The sequence below is a fragment of the Lichenostomus cassidix genome, chromosome 1Aa (genome assembly GCF_008360975.1).
Source record: "Lichenostomus cassidix isolate B80296 chromosome 1Aa, HeHo_3.0, whole genome shotgun sequence".
Lineage (NCBI taxonomy): Eukaryota > Metazoa > Chordata > Aves > Passeriformes > Meliphagidae > Lichenostomus > Lichenostomus cassidix.
The window spans coordinates 43,817,606-43,844,172 of record NC_139480.1 but is presented as its reverse complement, the minus strand read 5'-3'; the positions used below and the strand labels follow the sequence as shown (position 1 = coordinate 43,844,172).

The following is a 26,567-nucleotide window of genomic DNA, read 5'->3' as shown; positions in this document are numbered from 1 at the left end:
TGAGAGACCTCTCTGTCATCACTCCCCTCACATTCCTCAGCTAATTCTAGGGGTTTGTGTTTTGACAAAACAAAGATACATATGATCTCTGCAGGTATTAGTGTCTCAACCAAAATTTTGAGTTAATACATGGTGTCCTGTGCATTCCCAAAAGGATCTGTGCCAACTGTGGTTAAGATTCACAATTTCTGGAGAGTAATCTGCTTTGCACTCTTGACTAGTCCTTGCAGTCCCAGTGTACATTAGGGAAGGCCATTGATTTCTGTTGAAGTCCTGATAATAAAGCTAGGACTGACTACCCCTGCAACAGTATGGATGTTAGTAGAGGGAACAAGACTTGTTGCTTCTCATTCTGCTTTTCAGAAAAGAAAGCAAAGAGAAAGAAATCAATCCCAGTTCCTGTTTTTCTAGCACAAATAAATCCCGTGTCAGCAGACTGAGAACAGATGGATGTAACTACACCTGCTGTGCATTTGTCCAGTTTATGAAAAAATATTTGGTGGTGTCACTTGGTGCAGAAATAAATCGATGTGTTAGGACATGGTCATATAAAAATGTTTTAGTGTTTTTCCTCAGAGGTCCTGTTACATGATGAATTTGTCACATTGCTTTCTGTAATGCTCTATATTTTTTCGTTGTACATTTGATTACCTATGCTGGCTGAGGACTGCTGTGTGGTAAATGCCAGCAATGGCTACCCAAAAGTCCCATGTTCAAGATCAGACCCCTTACACATACAGAAACTGCAAAGTATTAGTTCTTAATGCAGTGATACAGTGACTTGCTTGGCTGCCCGCTGCTAAACCTTTCTTCACCCCATACTACTTTTATATCTATATATGTGCAGCACTGATATGCATGACTTAAGTTGTTTGCTTGGCTTGCTGTTCCAAAGGATTAAAATAAACCTGTGTGTGTCAAGGTGAGAGGATGAATATAAATGCCAGAGGCAGTGTGGCTGTTTGAATAATCCTGATTTACTCATTTCTCCATCTTCCCTAAGTCTGTGAATCTCCATGTATTTTTCCAGCAGCATGCCAAGATGTTCTTTACACAGTTTAGCACAGTTGGATAGAAAGTCTGCTGAGCTGCATTTTCAGAAGGGACTCTGTGGCAGAAGGGAGCTTGAGTATATAGTCAGTTATCTTTAAATACACTGGTGTGGGGAAGAGCAGTGGTAAATGCTTACTTTAAAAATAAATAGGCCTGTGTTTCTCTTCAGTTAAACAGAACAAATTGCTCTTAAAGTCTTCGTTGTAAAATATGGTGTTAACGCAGTGCATTAGCATAAAAGGATTTTAAATCTTTGAACAATAGTGAAGATGTTCAGAATGTGCTCATAGGGAGAGTAACTCACTTTTAGAGAAGTAATTTTGTCCTACTTACAATACTTAACTCTCCAGTGCCCAAATGGGCATGGAAGTAATGTTCTAGTAATGTAATATGTAGATTAACATTTTTTGTCTAATTTATGTAATTTTTCTCTTTTGTAGCTGTTTTTGTATCAGATTCTTCGTGGATTGGCATACTGTCACAGGAGAAAGGTGTTACATCGAGACTTGAAGCCACAAAATCTACTAATTAATGAGAAAGGAGAACTGAAGCTTGCAGACTTTGGTATGGCCTGAAATCACTCTCTAATAAATATTTTTTTTCTCTCAACAAAGGAAACTCATTTTTCCATATAAAGGAGAAATGAGTACATTGGGTCTGTAGTGAATTTGGGTGTTCTCAAATGGAACGTGAAAGCCAGCCTTTCACAGGGTGTAAGTAATCAGAGTAATACCTGTATAGGTAATACTGTCACTTGCCTTGCAATTTGAAAGTAGTCTTACAGCTTCCTGTGGAATTAATACTTGGTCAAATCCTTAAGGTGGAGATCATGTTCCTTCTCTTAACACTCCCCAGTCACCCTAAAGCAGAGTAACTGTGACAGGGAAGAGAAAGGGTTTGTTCATGTTCTAAACTGCCAGGTAGTGCTCTCTCACTGATAGACCAAATTCCTTGGGATTTACAGTAGAGTGGGGCATTCACATTTTCCTGTTACCTTCTGTGTCTGGAAAATCCTTCAAAAGTTATGCTGCCTCTGGTTTTACCCCTTCTGTGTGAATGAAGGTTGCTCAGAAGATTACATCTAATGTGATAGACTTGAATTTTATTGAAGATACTGCTGACAAATTGACAATGTTAGAATGGAAAACCCCTGCTGATCCAGCACTGATGTGGTCTGTTTCCACCATTTAGTTGTTTGTTGCCTTCTGCCTTTTGCAATGTAATTTTCCAGAAATAGTGTAGAAGGTTTTCACCACAGGAAGGTATCATCTCGATCTAATGCTGTGTTGATTTAATAACATTTACAGGATTAGTCCAGGTTTTGATCTGTTTACCTCTCTTCTGTGCTTAAAAATACTGCCCATTAGATTGCCACAAATACCAAAAGGCAATCACAAGTTGTAGAAATCTATTACAGCCCTAAATAACCTTAAGAGAAGGTATTTAGCAAGTATAATAAGGTCTTAAAAATACTTTGTTAATTTCATACAAAAAGGATTTCAGCAAGGTGCACATGACTTCATTTCCCTTTTTATTAAGGATTGGCAAGAGCAAAGTCTGTTCCTACAAAGACCTATTCCAATGAAGTTGTCACATTATGGTACAGACCACCTGATGTTCTCCTTGGATCTTCAGAGTATTCAACTCAGATTGACATGTGGTTTGTATAGCTTTGTCTAATTTTCTTTTTTGTTCTGAGTCAGGTTGAAAAAATGTCAACTTTGCTGTTAAACAGTAACATTCATATGCTCAAGCTTTGAATTTTTGTAGGCTACAGCTGAGTTAGATTTTTAGGGAATGGATTGGTAGACAGGGAAGATGCTATTCCTCTCTGAAAATGCAGAGTACTTTTTTATTGCTCAGAGTAAGCAAGCATTAGGCCCAGAGTGTTGGGGAAAGACCAAGCCTTCTCCTAGTGACAGGGTAATGTGATATGAACTTTAGTAAAATTGATTAACTCAACATCTGAAGGAAGAGGATATAATACAGCTATGACACAGGTTTTGTTTATTCTTTGACAGCTCTTCAGTTGCTAGACATCCTTCTAAATATTTTACTAGCAGCATGTGGCTAACAACCAGTAATTTGTTGTAATTGAAAAGAAATCGCAGAAATCTTTATTAGCTGAAATGGTAGGATTACGTTTGCTTTATCTTTTTCTGTGTCTTTATAAAGGGGCGTCGGATGCATATTCTTTGAAATGGCATCAGGAAGGCCTCTTTTTCCTGGTTCGACCGTTGAAGATGAACTGCACTTAATTTTCAGGCTTCTGGGTAAATAGACAGTTTTAGCCATAATGTTAATGTGCCACATTTGTATGAGAACTGTAGATACTTATCTCTAAACAATATTCTATATTGCATTGTAATGAAGGTTATGAAAAATTATTCAGCTGAGTGTACAGCTGAGTTTGCACATCATAGATGTGCAAAATGAATATATTGAATGATTTTTCCCCTTTCTCCATTAAATTACAGAATTAAACTCTTTTTCATGTCAAAGTTGTTTGTTTACATTTTTTAAGTTGAATTTGTTACTGCTTCTAAATGCAGGAACTCCATGTCAAGAAACATGGCCAGGCATTTCTTCCAGTGATGAATTTAGAAACTACAACTTTCCCAAGTATAAATCACAACCTCTCATCAACCATGCACCAAGGTACTTTGTGTTTTATTAACAGAAAATACGCATCCCTTTGGCTTTGCATATTCCTAAGTGGGAATGCATTTCCAAGTACAATCTGCCACTGAATGGTGTAAAACTATTCATGAGTTGTGTTATTGTGGGCAGATGACAATGCAAAGCAGAACCTGGTACTATGTGATTACTTTTTCTAATATCATTCCGGGTACCTCATCTCCTTAGTGACCTATGGAATTATAAATTCCGATTAATAATGTCTCCATAGTAGGAGAATTCACACAGCATTTCCTAAAGAACACAGATACTCTTCTGGTTTTATAATAGGCCCAGGCCTTTTGTTGAAATGGTCAAGCTTCCTTGAGCAGTTCTTTGTAATAATTTTAAAACCATAATGAGGAAGGTGAAGGGTCGTCTGAGCAGTTATTATAAATAAACTTAATAACAAAGACTGTTTTTGTTGACTTTGAAGAAGAAGGTGTAACATTGTGTCCCTCTAATAAATGAGTAATGTTGAGCTTTAAAGAAATAATTTTTTAAAAAATCAAATAAATGATCCAGCTCAACCTAGTAAATGACAATCCAAACTCAGGATTTGTGTGTCCCCAGTGTTTTCCAAATAGTCTTGTTCTGAGATATTAGGACTCATATGTATTCACATTAACATGAATAAATGTTCTTTAGGTGAAATCACTTCCATGCTTAGATATAATTTTCAGGTTTGATATAATTTAATAAAGTCAGATCCTTTGCAGTTTTACTTTCATAAATACAGTTCAATGACTTTTAATTTTTTAAAATATTTTTATTTTTAGGCTAGACACGGAAGGAATTGAATTGATAGCGAAGTTCCTTCAAGTAAGATGTGTTTTGTGGCTTTACTTTATAACCGTGCAAGTTTAAAGTTTTAATATATTATGTACAAAATTTATTAAAAGCCAGGTTATCTGTTAGATATGTCTCAAAGGAATGTGTAGCTGAGTCTGTAGTGGGTGGGAGATGTGGGAAGAAGCCAGTGTAGTGTGAGAATTAAAAAACTGATGCTTGCTTTTTTTTTCCCCCCAGAAACGATTTCTTCTCTTATTACCTTTTGTAAAAATAGAATTATTCTATGTTAGCAGTTCCCTGAAAAAAACTAAATCTCTTGTGAAATATGGTATTAAACCAGAACTTTTAAATACAAATGCTGAATTTCTGTAATGATGAACTGAATTTAGTACTGGAGAAGGAGTTACTAGGGTGTAATATTACCCCTTGATGTTGCAACTGTATTCAAAAGGTGAAGTGGAATGTGGGTTTCATCTTTGAATCTGCATTAGAAATTAGGTGAAAGCAAGATGGAAGGCTACTTCCTACATTTTGAGTAGGTGCAGCACTGTAAATTAATTTGTATGCAGCTTTTTAAATGTCTACATCCTTGTCTAGAATTGCACAGATGCCAAGCAGGAGACATCTAATCATTGTACCATCTATAAATAAAGATTAGGTGAAGTTTTGGCCTGCATCCATTTACAAAAGTTATTTTTACTATTTTAGCAATCTTGTTATATGTTGGCAGTACTGATTCTGATAACACATTAGATTTTCACGTGTGAGATGAAAGTAGTGAAAAAAATTATTGTCCTAGTGAGTTATGGGAAATACCGAGCAAACTCTTTCTCCCCTTGATGAAATCACTCGATGCAAGGAGATTTTTAATGGAAACCAACACACTTGTATGTTTTTATATTAATAGTATGAATCAAAGAAGAGAATTTCAGCAGAAGAGGCCATGAAACATGCATACTTCAGAAGTCTTGGAACAAGAATACACACTCTGCCTGAAAGTAAGAGGAGTAGTAAAGTAGCAGAGTATTGTTAAAATTGTGCATTAAAGCTAAATACATTGTGTAAGGAAAAACTCTAATTTAAGAATCCTGACATCTATTGACTTACATATTTGTGAATTGCAAACTTCTTTTGTCTAAACTATATAATTGAGAATATTATTTTGGTGAATAAAACATAGTTATGTTTGGATATTAATTAATTTCTTTGTTACATTCCAGGTGTTTCAATATTCAGTCTAAAAGAGATTCAGCTGCAAAAAGACCCTGGCTTTCGAAATTCAGCTTACCCAGAGACCGGTATGGGAAGCTTTATATTTTCTCATGCTTGCTAAAAGAGTGCTGTGCCAGAGGCATTTGGAATGGAAAAATGCTTTGTTAAATTGATTTGTGTGAATGTACTGAAAAAAAAAAAATCAAGAATGATTTAACCACATTCCTGTAGAGAAACATAAGCTAGGTGCACAGAAAAATGTGGGTTTTACTCGGGATGGGCAGGGACTGTGATCATGAAAGCGTTTTGGAGTTTCAAACCAGTACTGTGTGAGGGTGAACAGTGGCAAAGTGAAAAGCAATGCAATGAGCACAGTAGAAGAAAGATGCTGATGCAGGTTGAAGCACTAAGGGTGTTGTCTTGAAATAGAACGAAGATCTGGATAATAATTTAATACCCCGTTGTGCAAACGCTTCGGTTTCTTACCATGGTCCGTGTTGTGTTGCAGGACATGGGAAGAACAGAAGGCAGAGCATGCTTTTCTAAAGTGGGCTGTGCAGAGCCAAGCCCAAGCCTATCCTGTCGATCAAGGACTCGGATCCGAAGGCAGTGCTTTCTGTTGGTGGACTTGGAATCGCAGTTTGTCTACACTGTCCTCTTCACAGTGGAGTCTTTTTATTTCCAACCTGCAAATTATGTTTTTATATTTGTTGTCACAGTGTGACAATTTTTTGTACAGTTGGTTTTAAGGTCTCCTCTGCCACTAGAGCCAGTAGGTTACAGCTGTTGATGTAACTGTAGCTGCAATTTTTGTGCAGGACTGAGAAACACAGTGCATTATTTATTGCGGAATCATTGCTGCTAAATAACTACTGTCTGTATAGTTAACACAACAGTTCCATGCCTGAAGAAGTTGCAATGGCTTTATAATATGTGAATGCATCTGTTTCTCTTGATAAAATGTTCTACTGCTGCGGGGTTTTTTTGTATTTCTTAAACTGCAGTGTTTCCTGGAATGTAAACTTAGCTTTGCTTGGCTATAGGTGAGCCATCTTTAATGCTCTAAGTTTTTGGCACTTAATTCCTTATTTAACATTGGAAGTATGTGTTGAAATAGTTGAAAAATTATAATGCATATTATGTTTTTGAAAAGCACATGGTGTGAAGGTTGATTCAAACAAGTGAAAAGTAACTATGATTTGCTCTCAGATCCTATGTTAGTTATTGATAAATTAGAGCATGGAGGCTGGACATTTTGTCAGGCTTACTCCAGCATAACATATTTGCACATTGTTGTGCATATGGGGCCTGCAGAAACAATAACTTTTTTACCTTGTTTTTAACTTAGAAATACAAATAGTAAAAAGACAATTCATATATGTTGGACCCTGGCTTACTTTTCATTACAGAGGAACAGGACAACTAATTACGCAAACATGGGAATAATGTCACGCTTTTCCCACCTTGTTGCTCTCCCATTTGTGCATTATTCACTTGAAATCAACTGGAAAGATGCAAGTTTGTACTTGAGAAGAACTCACTCTGCTACAGAGCTTTTACAATGGGAACTTAGAGAGTTTTTCAGATCTTAGATGTTACCTGTTTTCCAGAGATAGTAAACATATTACTACTATGCTTATGCATCTCAGTGAGTATCATAAGTACACCCTTGGTGATGGTTACAGTATTTTTAAGCATTTGTGTTCACCTTTATGAACCTATTTGTTTAGTGCATCTTAAAGAGACTGTAAATCTTTATTGGTATATTTTGAAATGGTCATGTAAATCTTTGGCTGGTATATCATGAAAATAGTCATAGGTAACTTAATTTTTCCTGACATTCACTGTAAAACGTTCAGGGGTCCTACCATTTCTGTTCAGGAAATCTTGTAGTTTATTGTTATTTAACAGTATTAAGTGAATTTTTGTATATTTCATTTTAACTTTATTTGTGAATAGTGATTGTGGCATGTTTGGGGGTGTTTTATTAATATTTCATTGATACTAGTAAATTTGAATTGGGAATTTTTTTTTATTTTATTTTCTGGAAGAGAGAAATTCATGTGTAACGGTGACTATTGGACCACTACTGCTTTTCAGCATTTGTAAACCGGTTTTACGTTAAATCTTGTAGACCTAACAAACTGCTGTTATTTCTAACTGACCGACCTGTATTAATATTGTACTTTTGAAAGTATAAATATTATGTGGAATTCTTTGGTTTTGTTTTGAAATTTATAATAACAAAAGCCCTGTGTTGTTAAAAATACAGATGAAGTGAGCTCGCGGTTCTGGGGGCATTGTTGGCAGCGCTTAGCGAGGTCTGTGTGTGGTGGGAGCTCCTGCTCTTGTCTTTGGCCTCTCCTTTGGTTCGTTCAGTGCAGCAGTAGTGGCAGTGAGAAGTGACATCAGTGACCGAGGCTGCTCAGGACCTTCTCAGTAGCGTGGTCCACAGTCTGAGGGTTGGTGAGCAAGCCCTGCGTGTCGCACGGCCTGGGAGCAGAACACGAGTGTCAGGTGTGTGCGTGGGGCTCCCTGATCCCAGCGGGAGCACTGCGCCTGTGGCAGAGGCGGAGTTGGCACTGATGAAAAACCTTGTCCTGAAATAGTTGTTATATATTTTTTTATAGTTGCTATGGATCTGATCTAGATTTTATACCGATTAACTTTGTAGGAAATACGTTGTAGATGTGATGGTGTTGAAGACAGAAGTATCAGAAAAACATCTCCTTTTTTTACAGAAGTAGCGAAGATAGAGTAAATGGTCACTGTGGATAAATGTGGGATTTAGCATTTCTAGAACAGTAATACTTTATAGGTCATAAAAGAACAAGTAATAATGTGACACTAATGAGTAAAGGACTTAAAGGTTTACCTGGTAAAATGAAGTGCATTAATAAACTTAGAAAGGGATCAGCTGCGGCTAACAAAAGGATGTTCCATTTTAAGTAGGAATTCAGCTTTTTCGTTACAGATGAAAAGATCTTCCATGAAATTAAAGCAGTCTGTTTATAAAGAAATTTTTTCTAAGGACCTACAAGTGAATCTGTGTTCTTCATTAGGAGATAGCTTTAAAGAACATATTTAAGAAACTTGGCGTCTGTGGTTAAGCCAGTTTGGGGCTTTTTTAAATTGTCTATTACTGAAATTCCTGCATCAGCAGAGACAGTTCTGTGGCAGTTGCCTGTTTGGGGCAGTAGTCAGCAAGTCTGAAGCTGCTGGGCATCTCTTACATCCTTTTCGTGGAATTCGGTGCTCTGCCTCCTGTCTGGCAGTCAGGTGCTACAGACTTGGTTTCACTGTCCCAAGAACTAACTGTCGGAGTGTTGGCCTTTCTGGGACAAGACCTCAAGTGTGACGAAAACCAAGCAGAGAGTCACTAAAAATGGATGACTTTCAGTGTTTGATATGACCACCAGTGCTTGAAGATGAGCGATCAGTTAACGAGAAATAGCCTGCAAGTCGTGGGTGATTTTAGGTAGTTATTTTTAGAAGATACCTGGTGTGTCCCAGCTAGCCCAGGGCAGGGGTGGCGAGGTGTGGGTGTAGGTGTGTGTCAGAGGAAGGTGGGCTGGAAGCCAGGACAGAGGCAGGTGCTGGTGATGTGTTGCATTCAGGTGCAGGTGAAGGTAGAAGGGGAGAGAGGGTGGGTGGGAGATGGGGATTGACAGGACAGGGTGGGAGATGGAAGGGGCAAACCAACAGCTCAGCAATGCTCTAGTGGAACGTGCATTCAACATGGCTGTGTTATTTTTGTGCTGCTTTACCACAGCATTAAGTAGCCAGAGTGTATCCCTGAATTGGGCAATAAAAGTTAAAATAAACAATTATTAAAGAATCAACATACTTTGTATTTGCAAATCATTTGACAAACGGCAAGGTAGTGTTCTTTGGGCTGCTTGCTTGTTGTTTGTGCATGAGTTTTTCAGTGTAATAAAGATACATTGTGTCTGTTCTGCAATGTTAAAATGGAATTAAGGTTAGGAATACATTCCATTATTGAGGACAAAATATATGAAAGGTATGTTGTAAATATCCCCAGGCTAAGTCTTATAAACCCAGGAAATACTCGGAATTAAGGTCAGACTTGAAAGAAATCCAAACAAATCAGGGTATGGAAATACAGAGCTACAGCACATGGTGACACTGAACATAAATCAGAATTTACCTTGTCAGTGATGTGATCATTTTATCTGGTCACTAATGTGCAGAGTTGAAGTAATTCATGCACCCTGTTAGCACATTTCAGTACCTTATTTACCTTCAGAAATTTTGGCTTTAAAACAAATATAACATTTCTATGAAATGCCTTAATTTTGGGAAGGAACTTGAATGTTTAATTTATGCAGTTTTTACTTTTATTTTTTCAGAGATTGGGCTGTTAGAGAACTAATGCTCCCATTTGGCCTTTGTGTTCACCAACATCCATGTATCTCATCAGTATCCATGTCATACCAGTTTAGGAGATTGACAAGAAGTGTAATTATGAAACATAGAGGAAGTGTGTAGCAGTTGGAACACTGTAGGTAAGCTCTAACTGTACAGCTGGGATGATTGTGAAAAGTATAAAAGCCAAGCAGATACATGGGCTTTGGAATTCCTACCATGCAGCTTTTTCATCTGTGGAGTTCAGCTGCAGAGAAATCATAGTCCCATTCTCAGCCATAGTGGGAACCTGGCGGTTTTCAGAACTGGGATTAGAGTTCAAATATTCTAGACTGGGTTTTTAAATCTCCTGTATGTGACTTTGACTGGGCAGTACTGTGCTTCTCTCACAAACTGAGTAAGATTGATGTTAGTGGAAAACACGAACAATTTCTCACTATTTTTGCATGTTTTCTAAAATCTCTTAACTCAATTTCTTTACCTTTTGAGCAAACTTAAATTGTGAATGCACACATAAACACGTGCTACTGTGGTAAGTAACTGCTTCATTTATTGTGCTGGTTGCATCCTCCAAGCTCACTCAAGAAGCAGGCCTGCCTGAGCACATCACTTTCATCGTCCCCCTAATGAAATAAGAGTCTTACTTGGCTCAGATGCCATGCCTTGAAACACATTTTTCCCCAGAGAGCTATGGAGTTCCTTCGTTTGTTGCAGTGGGATCTTTCTGCTGATGGAATTACCATTGCTGTGGCTTGCAAACCAGGGAGAATGCTCTTCCCTGTCTCTTCTCCAGCGTGCTCTTGCAGAGCACCTCCCTCCAGGCCTTGGATGGCAGCATCTGTGCTGCCACCTGCCCCTCCTCTTTCTCACCCTGAGCTTGTTCTTGCAAAGGCTCTTTTTTCCTTTCTTCGCTGTCTCGTTATTTGATTTGCAGGAGGGGGTAGCTGGCCTGGAGCCATGTTAGGAATATTTAAGGTTGCATTTATGCATTTGTGCTTCTTGCAGAATGAATGTGAACTGATGGGAATTTTTCACAAAAGAACTCCAGCATATCCTGGAATCCTCTCTTCTAGGATGCTTTCTCAAATACCAGCCCCCACCCAAGGCAGGCCATGATGCTGATTGCTCCAGTCCTGATGCTGATTCCTCCATCCAGAATGACGTTCATTCTGCTTTTTTCATTTAAATAAATTCATACTGCTTCTCATTAGTGCTGTCAGTCTCTTTGCCCTCAAGAAATAGGTTTCTACTCCATCTGTGTAGGCAGAGCACTCACACATTAATTGGTAAGAGCAGTTACAGTTTGGGGCTAAAAGGGATTTTTAAAGTTGTTTTCTGATGACTTTGGAGGGATATGCTTAAATCTGAGGAACCCATGTTTGTTTATCCTACAGGATATACAGACAGTCTGAAGATGAGAAGGGAATAGCTATGCCCTTACATAAAAGACTACCTGTGCTTACTGTGCCTTTTCTAAATTCATCTGGGTGTCATGATGGCTTCTGAAGATGTTTCCTGCAGGCACGAGATCACACAGCCTCTTAATGCAGAGTTGTTCTGTTAAAATTAACCCTATAGTCTTGCTTGAAAGGACCACCTCCCCTTTAAACAGAAATCTTTACTTCTTTGGTAGGTATTTCCAGATGGAGAAGGGCTTGTCTGATGAGACCAGTTTTATTCAAAACAAATTGTTTTAGACAAAACAAATTGTTCTTTCTTGACATAATGGTTGTGTGTCAGATCTTTTCCTACAGTTTATCACGCATCACAGTTTTCCCCACCTGGAAGGTTTTCTTTAGAACTGAAGCTGCTTACCTGTGCAGAGCCAAAGGTGTGCACAAGCCCTTGGCAAAGCTCCCCTGTAGCTGTGGCCCTGCTGGGGGATACTTGCTTTTCTGGCAGCAAAGTGCAGGTAAGCCAAAAATACCCTAATCATGCACCCAGCCTATGCAGTACTGGGAACTTTTTGTGTATTGCTAAAGCATGAATAAGGTAAATCTTACCATAAATCCCCCAAGAATGATCAAATTGCAATTACTACCAAGAATATGGAAGAGTGAATCACTCCCATTGTGTTCCCCAGGATTGTTGACCTGGAGCTCTCCATGTCACAGAAATACTGACACTTCCACAGTATTTATTTTAAAAACATTTATTTGATTTTTCTCTACAGTTAAAAAGATACCTGTTAACAAAATTCAGTAGATTACCAAAGGAATATTTTCTTCAAAGCATAAGGAATAACAGTCTAGTGTTTCATACAAGTGTTAGACTTGAGAGGCTGGACTTCATTTGTGAAAATTCTTCCCAATAGCAAAAATTTTTGTTCCATATTATTGACTGATTTAGAAGGCAGATTTTATCTTGCCTGTTTTTTTTCAACTGAAAAGTCAACTAGCAGAAGATTTGTTCTCTTGCTATTTTTATTCTCTCAAGGATGAGAAGACAGCACTTCTTTCCAGTTTCTGTGTGTCTTCCATTGTTTTATTTGATTCTCTCAGATCCTTTCCAGTAATCTTCTGAAATAGGATTTTGTCACAGAATTGCTGTTTTCTGCTATCAAAAAAAAAATCCAAAATCATTTAAGGGCTGGAAAGTGGGAGGGAAGGTGTGTTGGGCCTTTTGAGAAGAAAAAAATCTGCCTTATTAGTAGTAAAACCTCGGAAGAAATAAAATAATGAGAATCCAGGTACTTTTAAGAATCTCTTCTCTGTCACACACTCCCTGATCTCAGGTTCATCTGGGTTTTTGCAGTGTAATATTCAATACTATTTTCAGGAGTAAGTATCTTCTTCAACTCATAGTGGGAAACTCATGATGTCTCCATGCTGGGTTCTCCCATTAGCTGCACTGGTACATGCAAGACAAGGCCCTATGGTGCTGCTCATGCCTTATAAGCATAAGCAGGTATTCATGTTTTTATAAAAATGAGGCAGGAGTTGGCTCTGTAGTGTGAAATAATTGCCTCTCTCTAACTTGGTTATTGAAAGATATTCCATGTACCTGGGAGGAATGCATTGGAAGAGAAATGTTGTATCTGCAAGCCCTTGTGATTTATCTCCACTAGCCTCATCAATCCCATCAGTTACATGCTGCCCTTTCTTCCACCCTATTCTGATTTTACTTTGTATAAAATTTGCATTCACTCATAAATTTTGCGTAGGTTCATCTTCTATTTTTGACTCCGTGGGGTGGCACATCTTGAGCTCTTGAAACGCTGAGTCAAGCAAATGATGTCCCAAACGGTTCATTTGTTCTCCTCGTGTCTGGCATTTAATGGCTCTGTTTATCAGCTGCACTTACATGGATTCAGCAGGGTTTTATCACTGCAAGTGGAACTGAGCAGTCATTTTTGGTTGTGCAACCCAGCAGCCTGAGGAAGATTCCTGCTGTCTTTTGTCAACCACCTCTGCCCCAAAAATGGCTTTTCAACATCAGAACTGCATTAATAAAATGTTTATTTAGCACCTTTCAGGTTGAAGGATCCAAAAGCACTTTACAAATAGCTACACACATCATCACTGAAATGCATCCAAGCAGAAAATTAGCAGACAACTCACTGCATACATTTCAAAAAGAACGGACTGTGGCCAGCTGCTCGGCCAGGAAGCAAAGTAGAGGTTCGAATGACCTGTCACAAACAGGAATCGGATTTGGGGTTGGCTTTTAAGGTCTCATCTGAAAAACCAACACAGTAAAGCTGCACTCAAGCCAATTTAGCCACCTCAGAAAACTGAAGATTTGCATCAGCCCTGCCAGGATTAGAGTCTGTGGTGCCAGGGAGTCTGGCCTAATCCTAACCTGGCATTTAGATGACTAAGCCATCCCCTCAAGGTAGAGGACATACCCAGTAAGTTCAAGTTGCAAGTATATAGTAACACAGTGCTGTTTTTTCATCCAGAATTCAGCTGTTTATACATAAACATCCCACATGTACAGTCTCTGCCTCTTTGCAAGCACCAGGCATCAATTTACAGACTTGTAACTTTTCCAGCTTTGGGGGAAGGGGAAATGTGACCTTCTGAGCTTGAGTAGCTACAGTAGTCTTTCCAGGGAAGTAATAGAAGGCACTTGGCACAGCTGAACAAAGCACCTGGAAATTATCGGGAATGATCCTCATTCCCTGGGAGGACAGAGATTACCTGCACTCTTTCCAGCTGTAATGTTGACAGTTCATAAGAAGTATAGACCAAATAAAATCTGAGCAATGTCTCCTTTTTTACAGAAGTGCTCTCAAATGCTGGAAATGTCTCATGAACATACACAGCCCAGTTCCTCCCTGTTGCAATTTGACAGAATAACTTGGGCATTAGTGTGTAAATGTGGCTTTGTTACTCTGAACTACATCTCCTGACTGTAACATGGATTACGTTTTTCACTTCAGCAAAGAAAAATTATAAGGCTATTTTTATACATTTTGAAAGCACTTAATACAAAGTTATATTAATACACTGCATCATATGGCCTATCTGTGGAGAAAATACTGAAATACTACCATAGGGCTGTTCAATACTAATTTTTTTCTTTCAACTTTTTATCTTAATACTAGAAAATATATAAATCATTTACATGACTTTATGCAAAAGAAGGCACAGCCGGTTATAGTTCACACAAGCACAATGCGTAATATGCAGAAAAAGGGATTAAAAAGAAGCTTCACATCCCTGTTAGATACATTGTTGCAATCCATTACGAAAAGTACTTCATCAACAACTGAAGTGTTCAACACTCGAGAGCTATGATATAAAAAAATTATAATTCATTTTATGCATAACAGATTTATATATACTTTCATATATAAACACTGTTGAAAAATGCTAACATAATAAAAGTAGATTATCCATGTAATGAAAAGTGCAAACCAAAGTAATAAAGGGTTTCACAATGTCCTTCTCATGACACAGGAAAAACTAGCCCATAGGAATGAAGTGTTAAATCCACCAATACATCCTTGGTGTGATGAGGCATCATCAGGATTTCTGAGCATTTGGAGGAAGCAGTACTGGTGAAGAGGCTCTGTCCAGACTGGGGAGTGGCACTGGTATGTGACCATTTAGCAGAGTTGGAAACTGTAAGAGGCCAAGAGGTAAAAATTACTCTTTATCTCAAGACATTCAGCCCAAGAAGCACATGGATTTAGCATTAGCAACTGACTCCAGATGATTTCAAGAGCTGTGTATACAGGAAGATATATACCAAATGCCTGCACTTGAATAATTTGTCAATGCACGAGGATATAGAAATCTGTTATTGGCTGTATTTTATATAAAAGTTCACATAGTACATTTGTCATCACCCTGGGAAAGCAAATGCTGTAGAGAAATCTTTGCCGACCACTCTGCTTCCAAAAATGTTTTTCAGTCTCCAGTCTATTAATTACAATACATCGTTTTGGTCTTTCTTTTATGCAGGAAAGAGTTTTGCAAAAGTGGAACTTAAGACGTAGTTTTGGGGCAGAAAAAGTACAACTGGGGATACAAGGCATGGGGAAAATTACTCTAAAGTAATTAAAGTTTCTGTATTCTCTTAGAAACTACAAATAAGCTACATGTGGTCATTCAGCATGTGAAGCAGAATGTATTGTTATTTATATTAACCTGCTGCTTCTGAAATACTGTGCAAAAAAACTTACTACAGAAGCCATGTATTTCTAGTTCATGACGGCACCGTGACTGTACCTTGCCTGCAGTGGTGTATACTGACTAGTTCTTACCATCTGACCTGAGAAAAAGTAAAGCAAGTAGGTGGAATAAACTTGCTGCAGCATGAGGCAGGAATTATCCCAGTGGTAGATACTGATCTGGCCTCAAGGCTCATGAGCTGTGCTGGGTTTCTGTTGGCTTGAGGGAGACAGAGCTGAACAACAGAGCACTCAACTTCAAGCATCTGGTGTATTTTTACCCCTTATCAGATCGGTCCTTGGACAGCCAACTGTGGTGTAGCCACCCCCTCCACATGCATATAACCTGCTCATAACAAGTTTACTCTTCCACTAAGATGGTGGTTGATGATACCTGTGTTCCACCACCCCTGTAAGTCTGGCACCTTGCTCCTGGTGTGGCCAGGACTGGCTGATACCTCTGCTTTGATCACACCAAACCTCAGGAAATGCTTCCATCACTTCTGCCAAGACGCATTAAAACAGAACCTGATTACAAGCTCTTCCCTGGGCAGCTGCATGGAGTGTGGGCTGGCCTGGGCAGGCAGCCTGAGGAGAGCTCTGCCCTGACACCTACACTGGCTGACCCAACAGTTCTCTGTGGGGTTGGCCAGGCTTCAGCTGTGGTTTTTGTTTCCTATTTGCTGTTAAAATGAGGCTTTGTGCTCTACAACTTGTCACCGTGGCCTTTGCTTGAATCAAACGTCATTTATTAGGCCCTTTGGGTCTCTCAGAGGGGAAAGCCAAGGCCACTCCTCACTTTCAGTTCCCCCAGAGAATGGCCAGCATGTGTCCAAACAAGTTCATTCCAGGCCTTGGCGCAGGCACTTCTCAGATGAAATGTCTTACTGTTCATAACCATGTGTGCAAAACTAAAGTCCAGGAGGGATTAATGAGTTTATCTGAAACATGGAAACATGGATCCCTGAGCTCCATGTGCAGCTGGAGGTAGAAAGACTGACTATCCCATGAAGACAGTACCTGAGCAAGCACTTGAGCTGAAGCCCAGCCCTGGATTTGGGCAGTCAGGAGAGAGTGGACAGCTGCCTTTGTGCTGTTACATACACTGAGGTCATGCTGAGAGGCACATCCTTGGTTAAGGACACATGGATAACTGGCAGGAGAACTGGAAATGGAGCCTTCAGGTTCAGATGCCTTGTCTTTCTCAGTGAGAAGTAGCTTATTAGGACAAAAGGATAAACCTACACCCACCTCACTGGGTGAGAGTCTGTGAGTCTGTGTTCTGACCCTCTCCTGGCTTGTCACTGACTGGTCTGCACTCTCTTCCTGCACCTCTGAGAGCTCAGTTACCTGCTCTCACTGCATTTATTTCTCTCTCCTTCACATGCAATGTGTGTGCTTGCTGTGGCAGACACTGCCCTGTAGGTTCTGACTGTGCTGCCAAGAGGATACAAGTAAGCAGGCCTCTCTTTAAAAGTGCCTGTTAACTCCTGTATTTTCTTGATCTGTTTGAAAAGCTCCAAATTGATGTGAGGAGATGTTTCACCAATGTCTCTTCCCCATGTGTGTACCTTTAGCAATGAAACCTGTGCATTGGGGAGACCTACCTGGAACAGAGTGTTTGGTCCCTGCAGCCTGGCAGGACTCAGAGGAGCAACAGGGCTGAGGCTGCTCCAGAAGTGAATGCTAGAGAGCAGTGGGCTGGGGGTCAGCAATAATCCATTGGGAGTCTGCAAGAGAAAAAACACCCTGTGATGCACAGCTCAGAGTTGCAGCTCCATACAGCACAGACCACCCCTAAAGCAATACACATCGTCTACCAGCTCTATTTCCCAGTGAATTCAGACATACAGCATGGTCAGCAGCAGCTGCCCACCCAGCCCTGCATCCTGTCTCTGCATGGTCAATACCTGCACGTTTAATATTCCTTCATATGCAAATTGGTTTAATTTCTATTTGCTTAATGAGGTGCCCAGTTACTGTTTATTTAAACTAGACTTATGCAACTGTGTAACGTACAGAATAACACCATGTGTGCCTCAGTGCCTGCCAACACCACCTAGTCTCCTTCAGAATCAGTTTTTACCTTTTGAAGGGCAGCAATTCCTGGACCTGACTGCAGCTTTTGAAGCATTACTGCAATCGTGTGTGGAGCTGAAAGAGTCACTGCTGGCCTGTGATATTTACTCCCCTGATGGTGCCTCTGTGTCATGGAAGAGGCTTCAAGAAGGTGGCAATGCAGAGCCTAAGCAGGGAGAGGCAGGTGTATGGGCTGGGTGCCCAGGGGGACAGCAGAGAGCACCGCTAATTGTTTGAAAAGAACCAAAATGGCAACAATTTAGAATCCAAGGCTTTTCCCAGCTCAGAGGTGTCTCATTCCAAAGCCATAGTGCACAAGGATTGCTGGGATTGCCCTCAGCATTCTTAAAGCATAATTGGAAGGGAGTTACAGCTAGAGCACATGCAAATCTTCATTCAAATGAAGAATTATGTGAATTATTCTGTATCCAGAGTAACTTTTATCATTCCAAAAAAGAACATGTGACAATTTTGAAAAAAGTAATGGCATAATGAGTTAATCTCACCAGTAATCTTGATGCCAATTATGAAAATCAGTCCTATTTAGCAAAGCACTTAATGGAATTTGAGTACACACTTAGCAAGCAAGCATGTGCTTTGCTGTGTAGGACAACTGCCTCGGTGCTCTGCTGAATTGGGCCATCCTTTTGTTCAGAGTTTAAAATATGTAAAGGAAAAACAGTATCTGCATTTCCCTGTAGTAAACAGCATGTCATGTACTCTGGTGCTCCCCACTGGGCCAGAAATACAAATTCCCACACAGGGCAATTCCACCAGGGTGTCCCTTGCCAGCTGCTGGCAGCAGGGCCCATGACAGCCCGTTCCCTGCCAGGACCCTGCAGAGAGCAGGCTCACACAGGCACTGCCACAGCTCACGTGCATCTCCCACTATCACACACATCACTGCCAAAGCAGTGCCTGAGGCATCTCTGCGCTGTTTGGGGCTCTGGGCAGATGCTCAGGAGCACAGACCTGCTGTGACATGCTTGCACTGCAGTTCACAACAGGGTCAAACAATTCGTTTGGCACCAGCAGAAGAGATGGGAAAGACAAGGAGCTGCAAATATTAAAGTTATCCTGGTGATTCAGGTGTCTGAAAGGCTGTTTAATACAAAGACCTTGGCTGCTCTTGAACGGTTGTGCTAAGGAATCTCAGAAGAAGTGGGGTTCGTGGAGAGCTGTGCAAGGAAAGGACCCTGCCACCTTTCTTGTGCTGAAGAAGGTGGATCAGAAACGCCAAACCCCATGGAAGAAACCAGAGTTATGTCCCAAGGAGTAATAAACCTGTGGTATCACTGGGAGAGCACAAGGTGCTGATGCAGTAAATCAGCATGTCACAGGAGTACCAGTCAGGGCTGGGATATATCTGCATGACAACAAAAGGGGCAAAAAGTGGGTGGAGGCCTGGCAAGGAAAAGGCTTCAGTCTTGGTCTCATCAAGTGACAGCTCTTGTCAAAAAAAAAACCAAACAACCACTTGACAAGCAGGCCCTTGTGAACAGCTCCTTTACAAACACTCTTTTCCCAGGACCGTGGTGCCTTCATGGGGAAGGAAATCAACAGCACCAGTGAGAGCTTTCTTGTGCTGCATTTCAAGCTGATGTTCCACTGGCAGCTCTCGGTGGAGATTTACAAGACTGACAACACACTGAATTAGGTCAGGATAAATACTCAGATCTACTTACAGAAGAGCCTACTAACCTTAAAGCTAAAGATGTAAGCAGCCAGACCCAACAACATTCAACTAAGGACATAGCATTGTGCCACCTGTACTAAGAGCTCCAGGGAGCAGCCTCTGTTTTGTTGGTTTTTTTTTCTCTGAGAAGTTGCTGACATCCAGAACTGAAAGAGCAGTTCTTAAGAGGGTCTTTTGAAAATAATGAGGAAAACCTGGAGGTGTTTATCCCTACCTAGACGCAGCCAGAGCAAGTCTTCAGAGAGACCTGAAACTGAGTTGCCCTCCATTCATCTCTGGAAGCACGCTAACATGCCTAACAACAGTGCTAAGCAAAAGCTCATATCCTGTGATGAGCAGAGCACTAATGCCTGCAAGTTCTGCCAGAACCAAGAGCCAGCCAAAGCAAGCCTCCAAATCTGTCTAATATTTAATGCAGAAAGCGCACAGAGCCTCCCAGGCTTGTTTTCAGTATTGTCATCAGCCAAGCATCAAAACCACCAGCGGAAACCTAAGTGTAAACAACACTACAGGACAGGCTATCCCTAAATTACATGTGGAAATTGATGTGTCACTTCATTTTCTGCCCTCACACAGCTGTACATCTGGCATTAGATGTAGAGCCCATTGGGAAATTCCTACTTGACAAATGTCATTATAATCTAAGCACAGGAACAGTTTAAATACAAATAATTCATTGCACAGATAGGATTATGTTAAGTGATGATGCTCATGGCTGACTTCTGTGACAATGTGTGTAAGTACAATCTTGCCACTTCTAGCTGTTAAGTAACAGGCAAGTGCTGTCACACATACATTTCTGTTCTGAAATTGATTGTGGCTATCATGTGCCTTTTCTCAGCATTCCACCTGAGGGTATTCCTCATGACCAGCAGGTACAGCAGAAAGCCATTTGAAATACCCTCTGAGGCAGCAGGACCTTCTCAGAACCTACATCACTCCTGAAGCAGACATCCTGTTCTGCACCTGCCCATGGCAGCAGCATCCCAGATCACACTGGGATCTTATAAATCAGAGAATGTTTGAGATATGCATGCTCTTCCTTGAATAAGGGGATGAACTGCGTATTTCCAGTCTATATTATGGCTTTAGTTACTTTGCATTGTGATACTACAGTTATCTGAACACTGCTGTTATGTAGTTTTTATTTTATATTCAGTAGGACAAGTGTTTAGGATGCAGGATGCTTCTCACCCACACTAGAAAAAGAAGGCTAAAGGAGAGGATAAAAACTATGTTGCTATATAGCCAAAAGTTTACATAATTAGAGACAGGAACTATCCTACACAGATGCCATATGCCTCTTCTGTGATAGGACGACCTGTAAAAAAGATTTATGATGGCTTTAAGTTGTGTCACACTCATCACAGCCTTAGCTATCCCTCCTGCTAAAGGAGTGCCACAGTCCTTGACATAATTCCCTTCTACATCTTTCAGGGCAGCAAGTACACCAGTTTATAGATGAATGGGAAATTAAATATTCAAAGAAATAATTACAAAATGAAGAGACAAATCTCTGTTCATCCTGTGGTTTGGGGCAGCAGTAGATTAAAGCAGATTTGTAATAACTTACAGTCATTGTGTCTGGTTGGCACCTGATGTGATTTGTCAGATTTGCTCCCTACAGACAAAATGCTGTGGTTATACCACAGTTAGAGGTTATAAGTTTGTCAATGCATCTCAGTTTTGGTTTGCCACACTTCTGTTCTTCCTGCCAAACATAACTTCACTTAAAGGCTTTATGATGTCAAAAATGGCAGGTGGCAGCCCACAAACTCTTCCTTGGTGACACAACTTTGTATCTCGATTGCTCAGAGGTGTGCTTGAGCTGCGCAAACTCACTCTGCAGCCAGATGAAAACCTCAGAATGAGCAAGTGCTGTGCTGGCTGACAGCATTTGCCAACACTCTCACTCCTGCCAGGCCTTTGTGCCATGCAGGCACACAATGCTGCCCACATCAAACACCTCCAACACCTTCCAACAGGGAAGACGTGATAGGATCCTGGATACCATGTGTCTCCTAGACAGCCTGAAGTGAGTGAGGACCTGCAACACACTTTTGTGCTTATCTATTTACTGTCCAGTTTGCTATGTTCAATGCTAGTATTTGCATCAACTGTTATTTCAGGTCTGGGGATTTTAGGGGATGTTCCACATTAGGATAATTTTACTCTTGGATTTTTATTGCCTAATTTTAAGGATGTATTGTAAGACAAAACTCACCAATGAACACACTGAGTCATATCTATATAGATTTTCCCCTTCTGCTCTGAACTCTGAGGGTTTTTTCTATAGACTTGCTTGAAAATGAGAACTTGCTCTTGACATTACCACAAATATGTTATTAAAAAGAATAAAATAACCTTCTGGTTACTCAGTAGGTCTGTGCTGAAGGGAAGCTCTGGCAAGTACTCCCTGGATATGTACAACTTTGGAAATTGAAACTGACTTTAGAGTCTGTCTTAGAAACCACTTAATGTGCCCTGTATTCAAAAATTAACAAAAAGGTCCCTCTGTTTAAATGGATGCAACATCTAGCACAGAAATCTAACCAAGCATCCCACATGCTTAAGTGGTGACCTACAAAACCCCTGTGGTTTTCTTTTTGGCTTTTTCCTGTTTGTTTTGAAGATCTGGTTTTGTAGGCTGGTTTGAACTGATAAACAGTTCACTAACAGCTGCCTATCTCCTAATCCTTCCAGGCAGTCTGTGAACTGTGATGGCTTTCCCCACAATCAATTAGGAAAAAACGCCAGGAGGAACCTACTTCTCACCCCTTGCTCAGAGCGCTGCTGTGTTTCCTTCTTTCCTATATGTTGGGGTTTTTTCCCCATCAGATGTTGACAGATTCATAGAACTAACACTCTTGGCCACATGAAGGGAAAGCCTGGAGACAGGCAGGTCTTACCTGTGCAGTGAAGAAAGCTGGAGTCAGGGATCCCGAAGGAAGCGCAGGGCTGTTGAGGGCGATGGAACCAATGTCAGTGCTGGAGAGAATCATAGGTGGGGCAGAGATTTCCAAGCCTTTGGGTTTTTTAGCCTTTGGGGGAAGAGATGGGGATTTAGCCTTGGAGCCTGAGGAGAGGTTCAGAGGCTCAAGGGAATCTGAGTCGTGGCAACTGGACTCAAGGAAGAAGCTCCTGTGTTCTGTAGGGAGGGGTGAGGTGGGAGAAGGAGATGGTGACCTGGAGGAGGATGATGATGGAGATGAAATGCTGGCACTGTTGGGTAGCATTAAGGAAGATATTTTAGCTGATACTGAAGAGTTGAGGAATGCAGAGGCAGCTGCTGTTTCAGAAGTAGAAGGCAACGACACCACAGCCCTCGTAACTTGTTTGTCTGTTTTGTTTGTCACAAATCTGATAACAGTCCGGACTTCCTCAACTGGTGTGTTTGCTTCTGACTTCTCTTCCAGTTTTTCTGTTTTGATTGCCTTGTAAGGGTCTGGCTGGTTCTGCAGAGAGTTGATAGTGAAAGAGGAGTACAGGCCAGAGTGGATATATTCATTACGGCTTGTGCTTTTCAGTGCTGACAAGCTGTGCTTGTGCTGATCCCTGCTCTCCGGAGGCATCTTACAGTCGCTGTCCTGCAGCAAAAGGCTCTCTCTGCTGATTTCCACAGCGTGTGGATCCATTTTTAAAATCTCAGGAAAGGAGACAAACTTGTATACAAATTTTTGTCCAATCACTTTCTTGATGATGTTCTGCAAATACAAAGAAGGTGCTACAAAGATCAGCATTTTAGAGGCACTCAGTACTGCAAACACAAGGATGGGGGCACTGCTCCCTCATCAAGCTACGCAGGTCAATTCCTGGGGCTGCAAATGCTGATCACCCTTGGCTTATTCCAATACCTCTCTCTGCTCAGTCAAGGAGTCCACTCCCAGCTGCTCATGGTTTCCAACAAACTCACCATCACTAGGTGACAAAGACCTACTGGTGGTTTTGTTTCCTTCTGTTTCCTCTGAAGCAGCTTGGGATTTTCTTTTTTTTACAGTAAAAGCAATTCTGCTGCCTTGTGGATTGGAGCCATGCCACCACTTGCATTCCACAATGAAGGCAAACTCCTTCATTTACACCCCGCAAAGCTGACACCAATTGGCCTGGCCTAGGGACTGGAACATTTACCACCCTAAGCCAAGTGCTGTGGAACAAAAGAAAAAGTATGTCCTGAGATTTCCATGCTAATTTCTCTCTTCTTGAAGCCCCTGGTGGAGAGTTTATAAAGTCATCTCTGAAAAACCCTTTCCAAGAGGCTTCCCTTTAGTCCAGCACATCTGCTGGACTGTCTCCAGCTGGTATTCTGCAGACATCTGCTTTGCTGTACATTTGGAAATGTAAATATTTACAAATTTCCTAAAAATATAATTGGTTTTTCATTCTACCACAGCTTCTAACACCAATAGTGGAAACGTTTGTTAAATTGACTGAAAATGAAAAAAAAAATAAGGAAAGGGAATACAAACATAATGTCTTTATATATATGGACAATACATATTGCTGGGTGCTTGTAAGAGCCTGCACTACACCTTGTTCAGTCATAAAAGCAAGGATCATTTTGTGAAAGAAGAATCTGCACTTGGCTATCAGAACCTCTTCTGTCTTTCAGCTGAGCTACTGCACTCTGTAATTCATCTGTCTGAATGTCCTGGCATTTCATTCAGGCACCTTCTTGAATACAAAACTAACCCTACAAAGAACCCTGGGATGCAGCTTTGCCTCACAGGTCAGGAGCTGTGGCACAAATGGAAAACGTTGTTTCCCAAGTTGATAACAGGGATCTGTAGCAAAGAGAAGAATAAAATTCAGCAAGCTCAGATGAAGGGCACAAAGCTGCCCTCTTCCATGCTGAATTTTACACACATCAACCCACCTAGCAGATGCTGCAGTGTCTTTTTTTTGCCCTCCAGAGGTTCAGTACAAATAGTTAGCCCACAGAATCTCAATCTGCACAAGCTTTAATTCCCATGGCTTTGGGCTTGGCCTAGGTTATTTTTTTCACTGCTAATTAGGTGCAACACTGGATGAATACACTTTTTCTGCACTCTCAATATTGCATTGCATTATTTTTCAAAAAAGCAAAACCTCCCAACTACTCACATATGAAAAAACCCATCCCAACTGAATTTTTGTTTTAGTTCTTTAATATATATATTTTAATTTAAAATAATGGCTCCCCTCTGCTCAAACACTAGCAACTGAGATTCTCCTTGGAAAATGTGACTCCCAGCAGAACAAGACTGAATGTATTTAAGGGTTGCACTTTTACACTGATGCAGGCTTGAAACGGGGGAACACTGCTATAAAAAGCAACTGAACGGGCTGGTGAGTTTATCCTTCCTTTGTTATTTTTAAATATAGTTATATTTTAAGAACGTCGCAGTGCTGCTCCTCCACTCCTCCAGCCTGCAGCAAAAGCCCACTTAACGATGGCTGGAGATGAAAAGATTCGAGTGCAGATCCCTCAAGCACTTTGCAGGCTTCTCTTAGATGTGTAGCCCGAGGAAATCTCCATCAGCGTGCAAGAAAAAGTAAGGACACAAATTAATGAAGTGCCTCTGAAAGGCACCAATGTTTTCTATATTTTTTTGACAAATAATTGAAGGTAAAAAGCAGCGTGTTTTTGCCATAACCTCAGTGATCTGTCAGAATCATTCTAAGCTATGATGGTTCCAAACAGTGACAGGCACCAAAACAAGCAGTTTGAAAGAGCAAAGAATGCATCTGCAGGACGACTAGACCACTTGCTTGGTAGCAGGAGAGTAAGTGTATGTGAACATTTAGCCTTATTTTGTTGTTGTTGTCTGAATTTTCTAGGTAAAATCCCTCACGAGCAGGCATGCAGTGAGCACTAGTGGCTGCTGGCCAGGGCTGCAGGGAGCCAGGGAAGGACTGCTGGGTCCATGCAGCTGCTGGGGAGGAGAAATGAGCAACCAGGACAAGAGCAGGGGCTCCAGTCCATCAGCTTAAAAAAAAAATTTATCAAGAGACAACGCTCTCTGAGACTCAGGGCGGGCAGCAGGGAATGCCCCTCTGCTGTTGGCTTCTTGACTGTTCCTCATTTGAACACTTCACACTTCTCCTCCTCTGCCCCCATCTACAAAACAGTGACTACAGCAAAGGTGACCACCCCACCCTGTTGAGAAGTGCTGAGAAAGCTGCTGATACAATGCAGCTTAAACTAAATACTGGGGAGGGGTTGTGTCAACTGTGTATACACACTACAACTTTTGGGAGCCCTCCTGAAATCTATCAAGTGTTTGTGCTTTGTTTTCATCAGCTCTGACTCCTACTCCCTGTTTGAGCCATTTAGAGCAAATGTGTAACTATACTACCAAGAGTGACGAAAGGATTTCAGTGGCTTGGCCCAAACCTGTTAGCTAGCAAGTTTGCTGGCTGCAGGACCCTCTTGGGAGACTCAGCTGGGAAATGGGACCAACTTCCTAGCTGAACTTCAGACTAATGAGGGACCTTAGGAGTAGGAAGACCAGACTGGGACTTCTTCCCTCCTCCCAGGAAGTGACCTATGCTCAGGGTGCCTGAGAGCTCAAAATTTATGACAGAGCAGGATGAACTGGTCTGTAGGTACTAAACATGCCTGGTCAGGAAAGAAGAAAGACCACAGCTGTAGCTACTGTCTTAAGTCCCAACTTGGATGTGTTGCAAGTTCCCTGGCTCCAAGAGTACTGGGGGATGCAACACGTTTAGAAACACAGGCTATAAATTCTTCACAGAACTGTATCCAGGCTGCTTCCAGCTATTGGGATCCCTACCCAGACAGAGGGCTGCTCACACTCCAGTGTCTGAAATACATAAGCTGGCAGGAGGTACCTGTGGCAGGATGGTTTGCTCTAAAAAATGGGGAGGTATCCACATCAGCATGTGCAGACAGGCAGATTCTGCTAACATCCTAGATTATGCAGTTATGTTTATTATGCTGTGTGTGTAGAAGCCAGATTGTGCAAAATTTTTGATGCAGGCATAGGTGCTACTACACTGTGCACCTGTCCTGACCTTTGGAAGATCAAGGCTCTCATTTAGCTGGATTTCAGT

The 26,567-nt window shown here is 41.0% G+C and overlaps 2 protein-coding genes across 4 annotated transcripts in view; one reads left to right on the top strand and one right to left on the bottom strand.

The window, feature by feature from the left end:
• The window catches only part of CDK17 (cyclin dependent kinase 17), a 90,864-nt gene extending 81,289 nt beyond the window's left edge, over nucleotides 1-9,575 (top strand). For all 3 annotated transcript variants that reach the window (XM_085046938.1, XM_085046927.1, XM_085046934.1), the window contains 8 exons: nucleotides 1,494-1,617; nucleotides 2,593-2,713; nucleotides 3,229-3,326; nucleotides 3,606-3,711; nucleotides 4,509-4,551; nucleotides 5,429-5,519; nucleotides 5,742-5,819; nucleotides 6,242-9,575. In XM_085046938.1, the coding sequence (XP_084903064.1) occupies nucleotides 1,494-1,617; nucleotides 2,593-2,713; nucleotides 3,229-3,326; nucleotides 3,606-3,711; nucleotides 4,509-4,551; nucleotides 5,429-5,519; nucleotides 5,742-5,819; nucleotides 6,242-6,279 (699 nt within the window). In that variant the 3' untranslated portion in view covers nucleotides 6,280-9,575. The remainder of the gene's footprint in view (nucleotides 1-1,493; nucleotides 1,618-2,592; nucleotides 2,714-3,228; nucleotides 3,327-3,605; nucleotides 3,712-4,508; nucleotides 4,552-5,428; nucleotides 5,520-5,741; nucleotides 5,820-6,241) is intronic.
• A 2,680-nt stretch (nucleotides 9,576-12,255) lies between these two features.
• Nucleotides 12,256-26,567, bottom strand: part of ELK3 (ETS transcription factor ELK3) — a 35,050-nt gene continuing 20,738 nt past the window's right edge. Inside the window, exons 3-5 of the mRNA XM_085046949.1 lie at nucleotides 22,424-23,218; nucleotides 17,347-17,469; nucleotides 12,256-15,188 (exon numbers count right to left, since the gene is read on the bottom strand). Coding sequence (XP_084903075.1) covers nucleotides 15,090-15,188; nucleotides 17,347-17,469; nucleotides 22,424-23,218 — 1,017 coding nt within the window. The 3' untranslated portion in view covers nucleotides 12,256-15,089. The remainder of the gene's footprint in view (nucleotides 15,189-17,346; nucleotides 17,470-22,423; nucleotides 23,219-26,567) is intronic.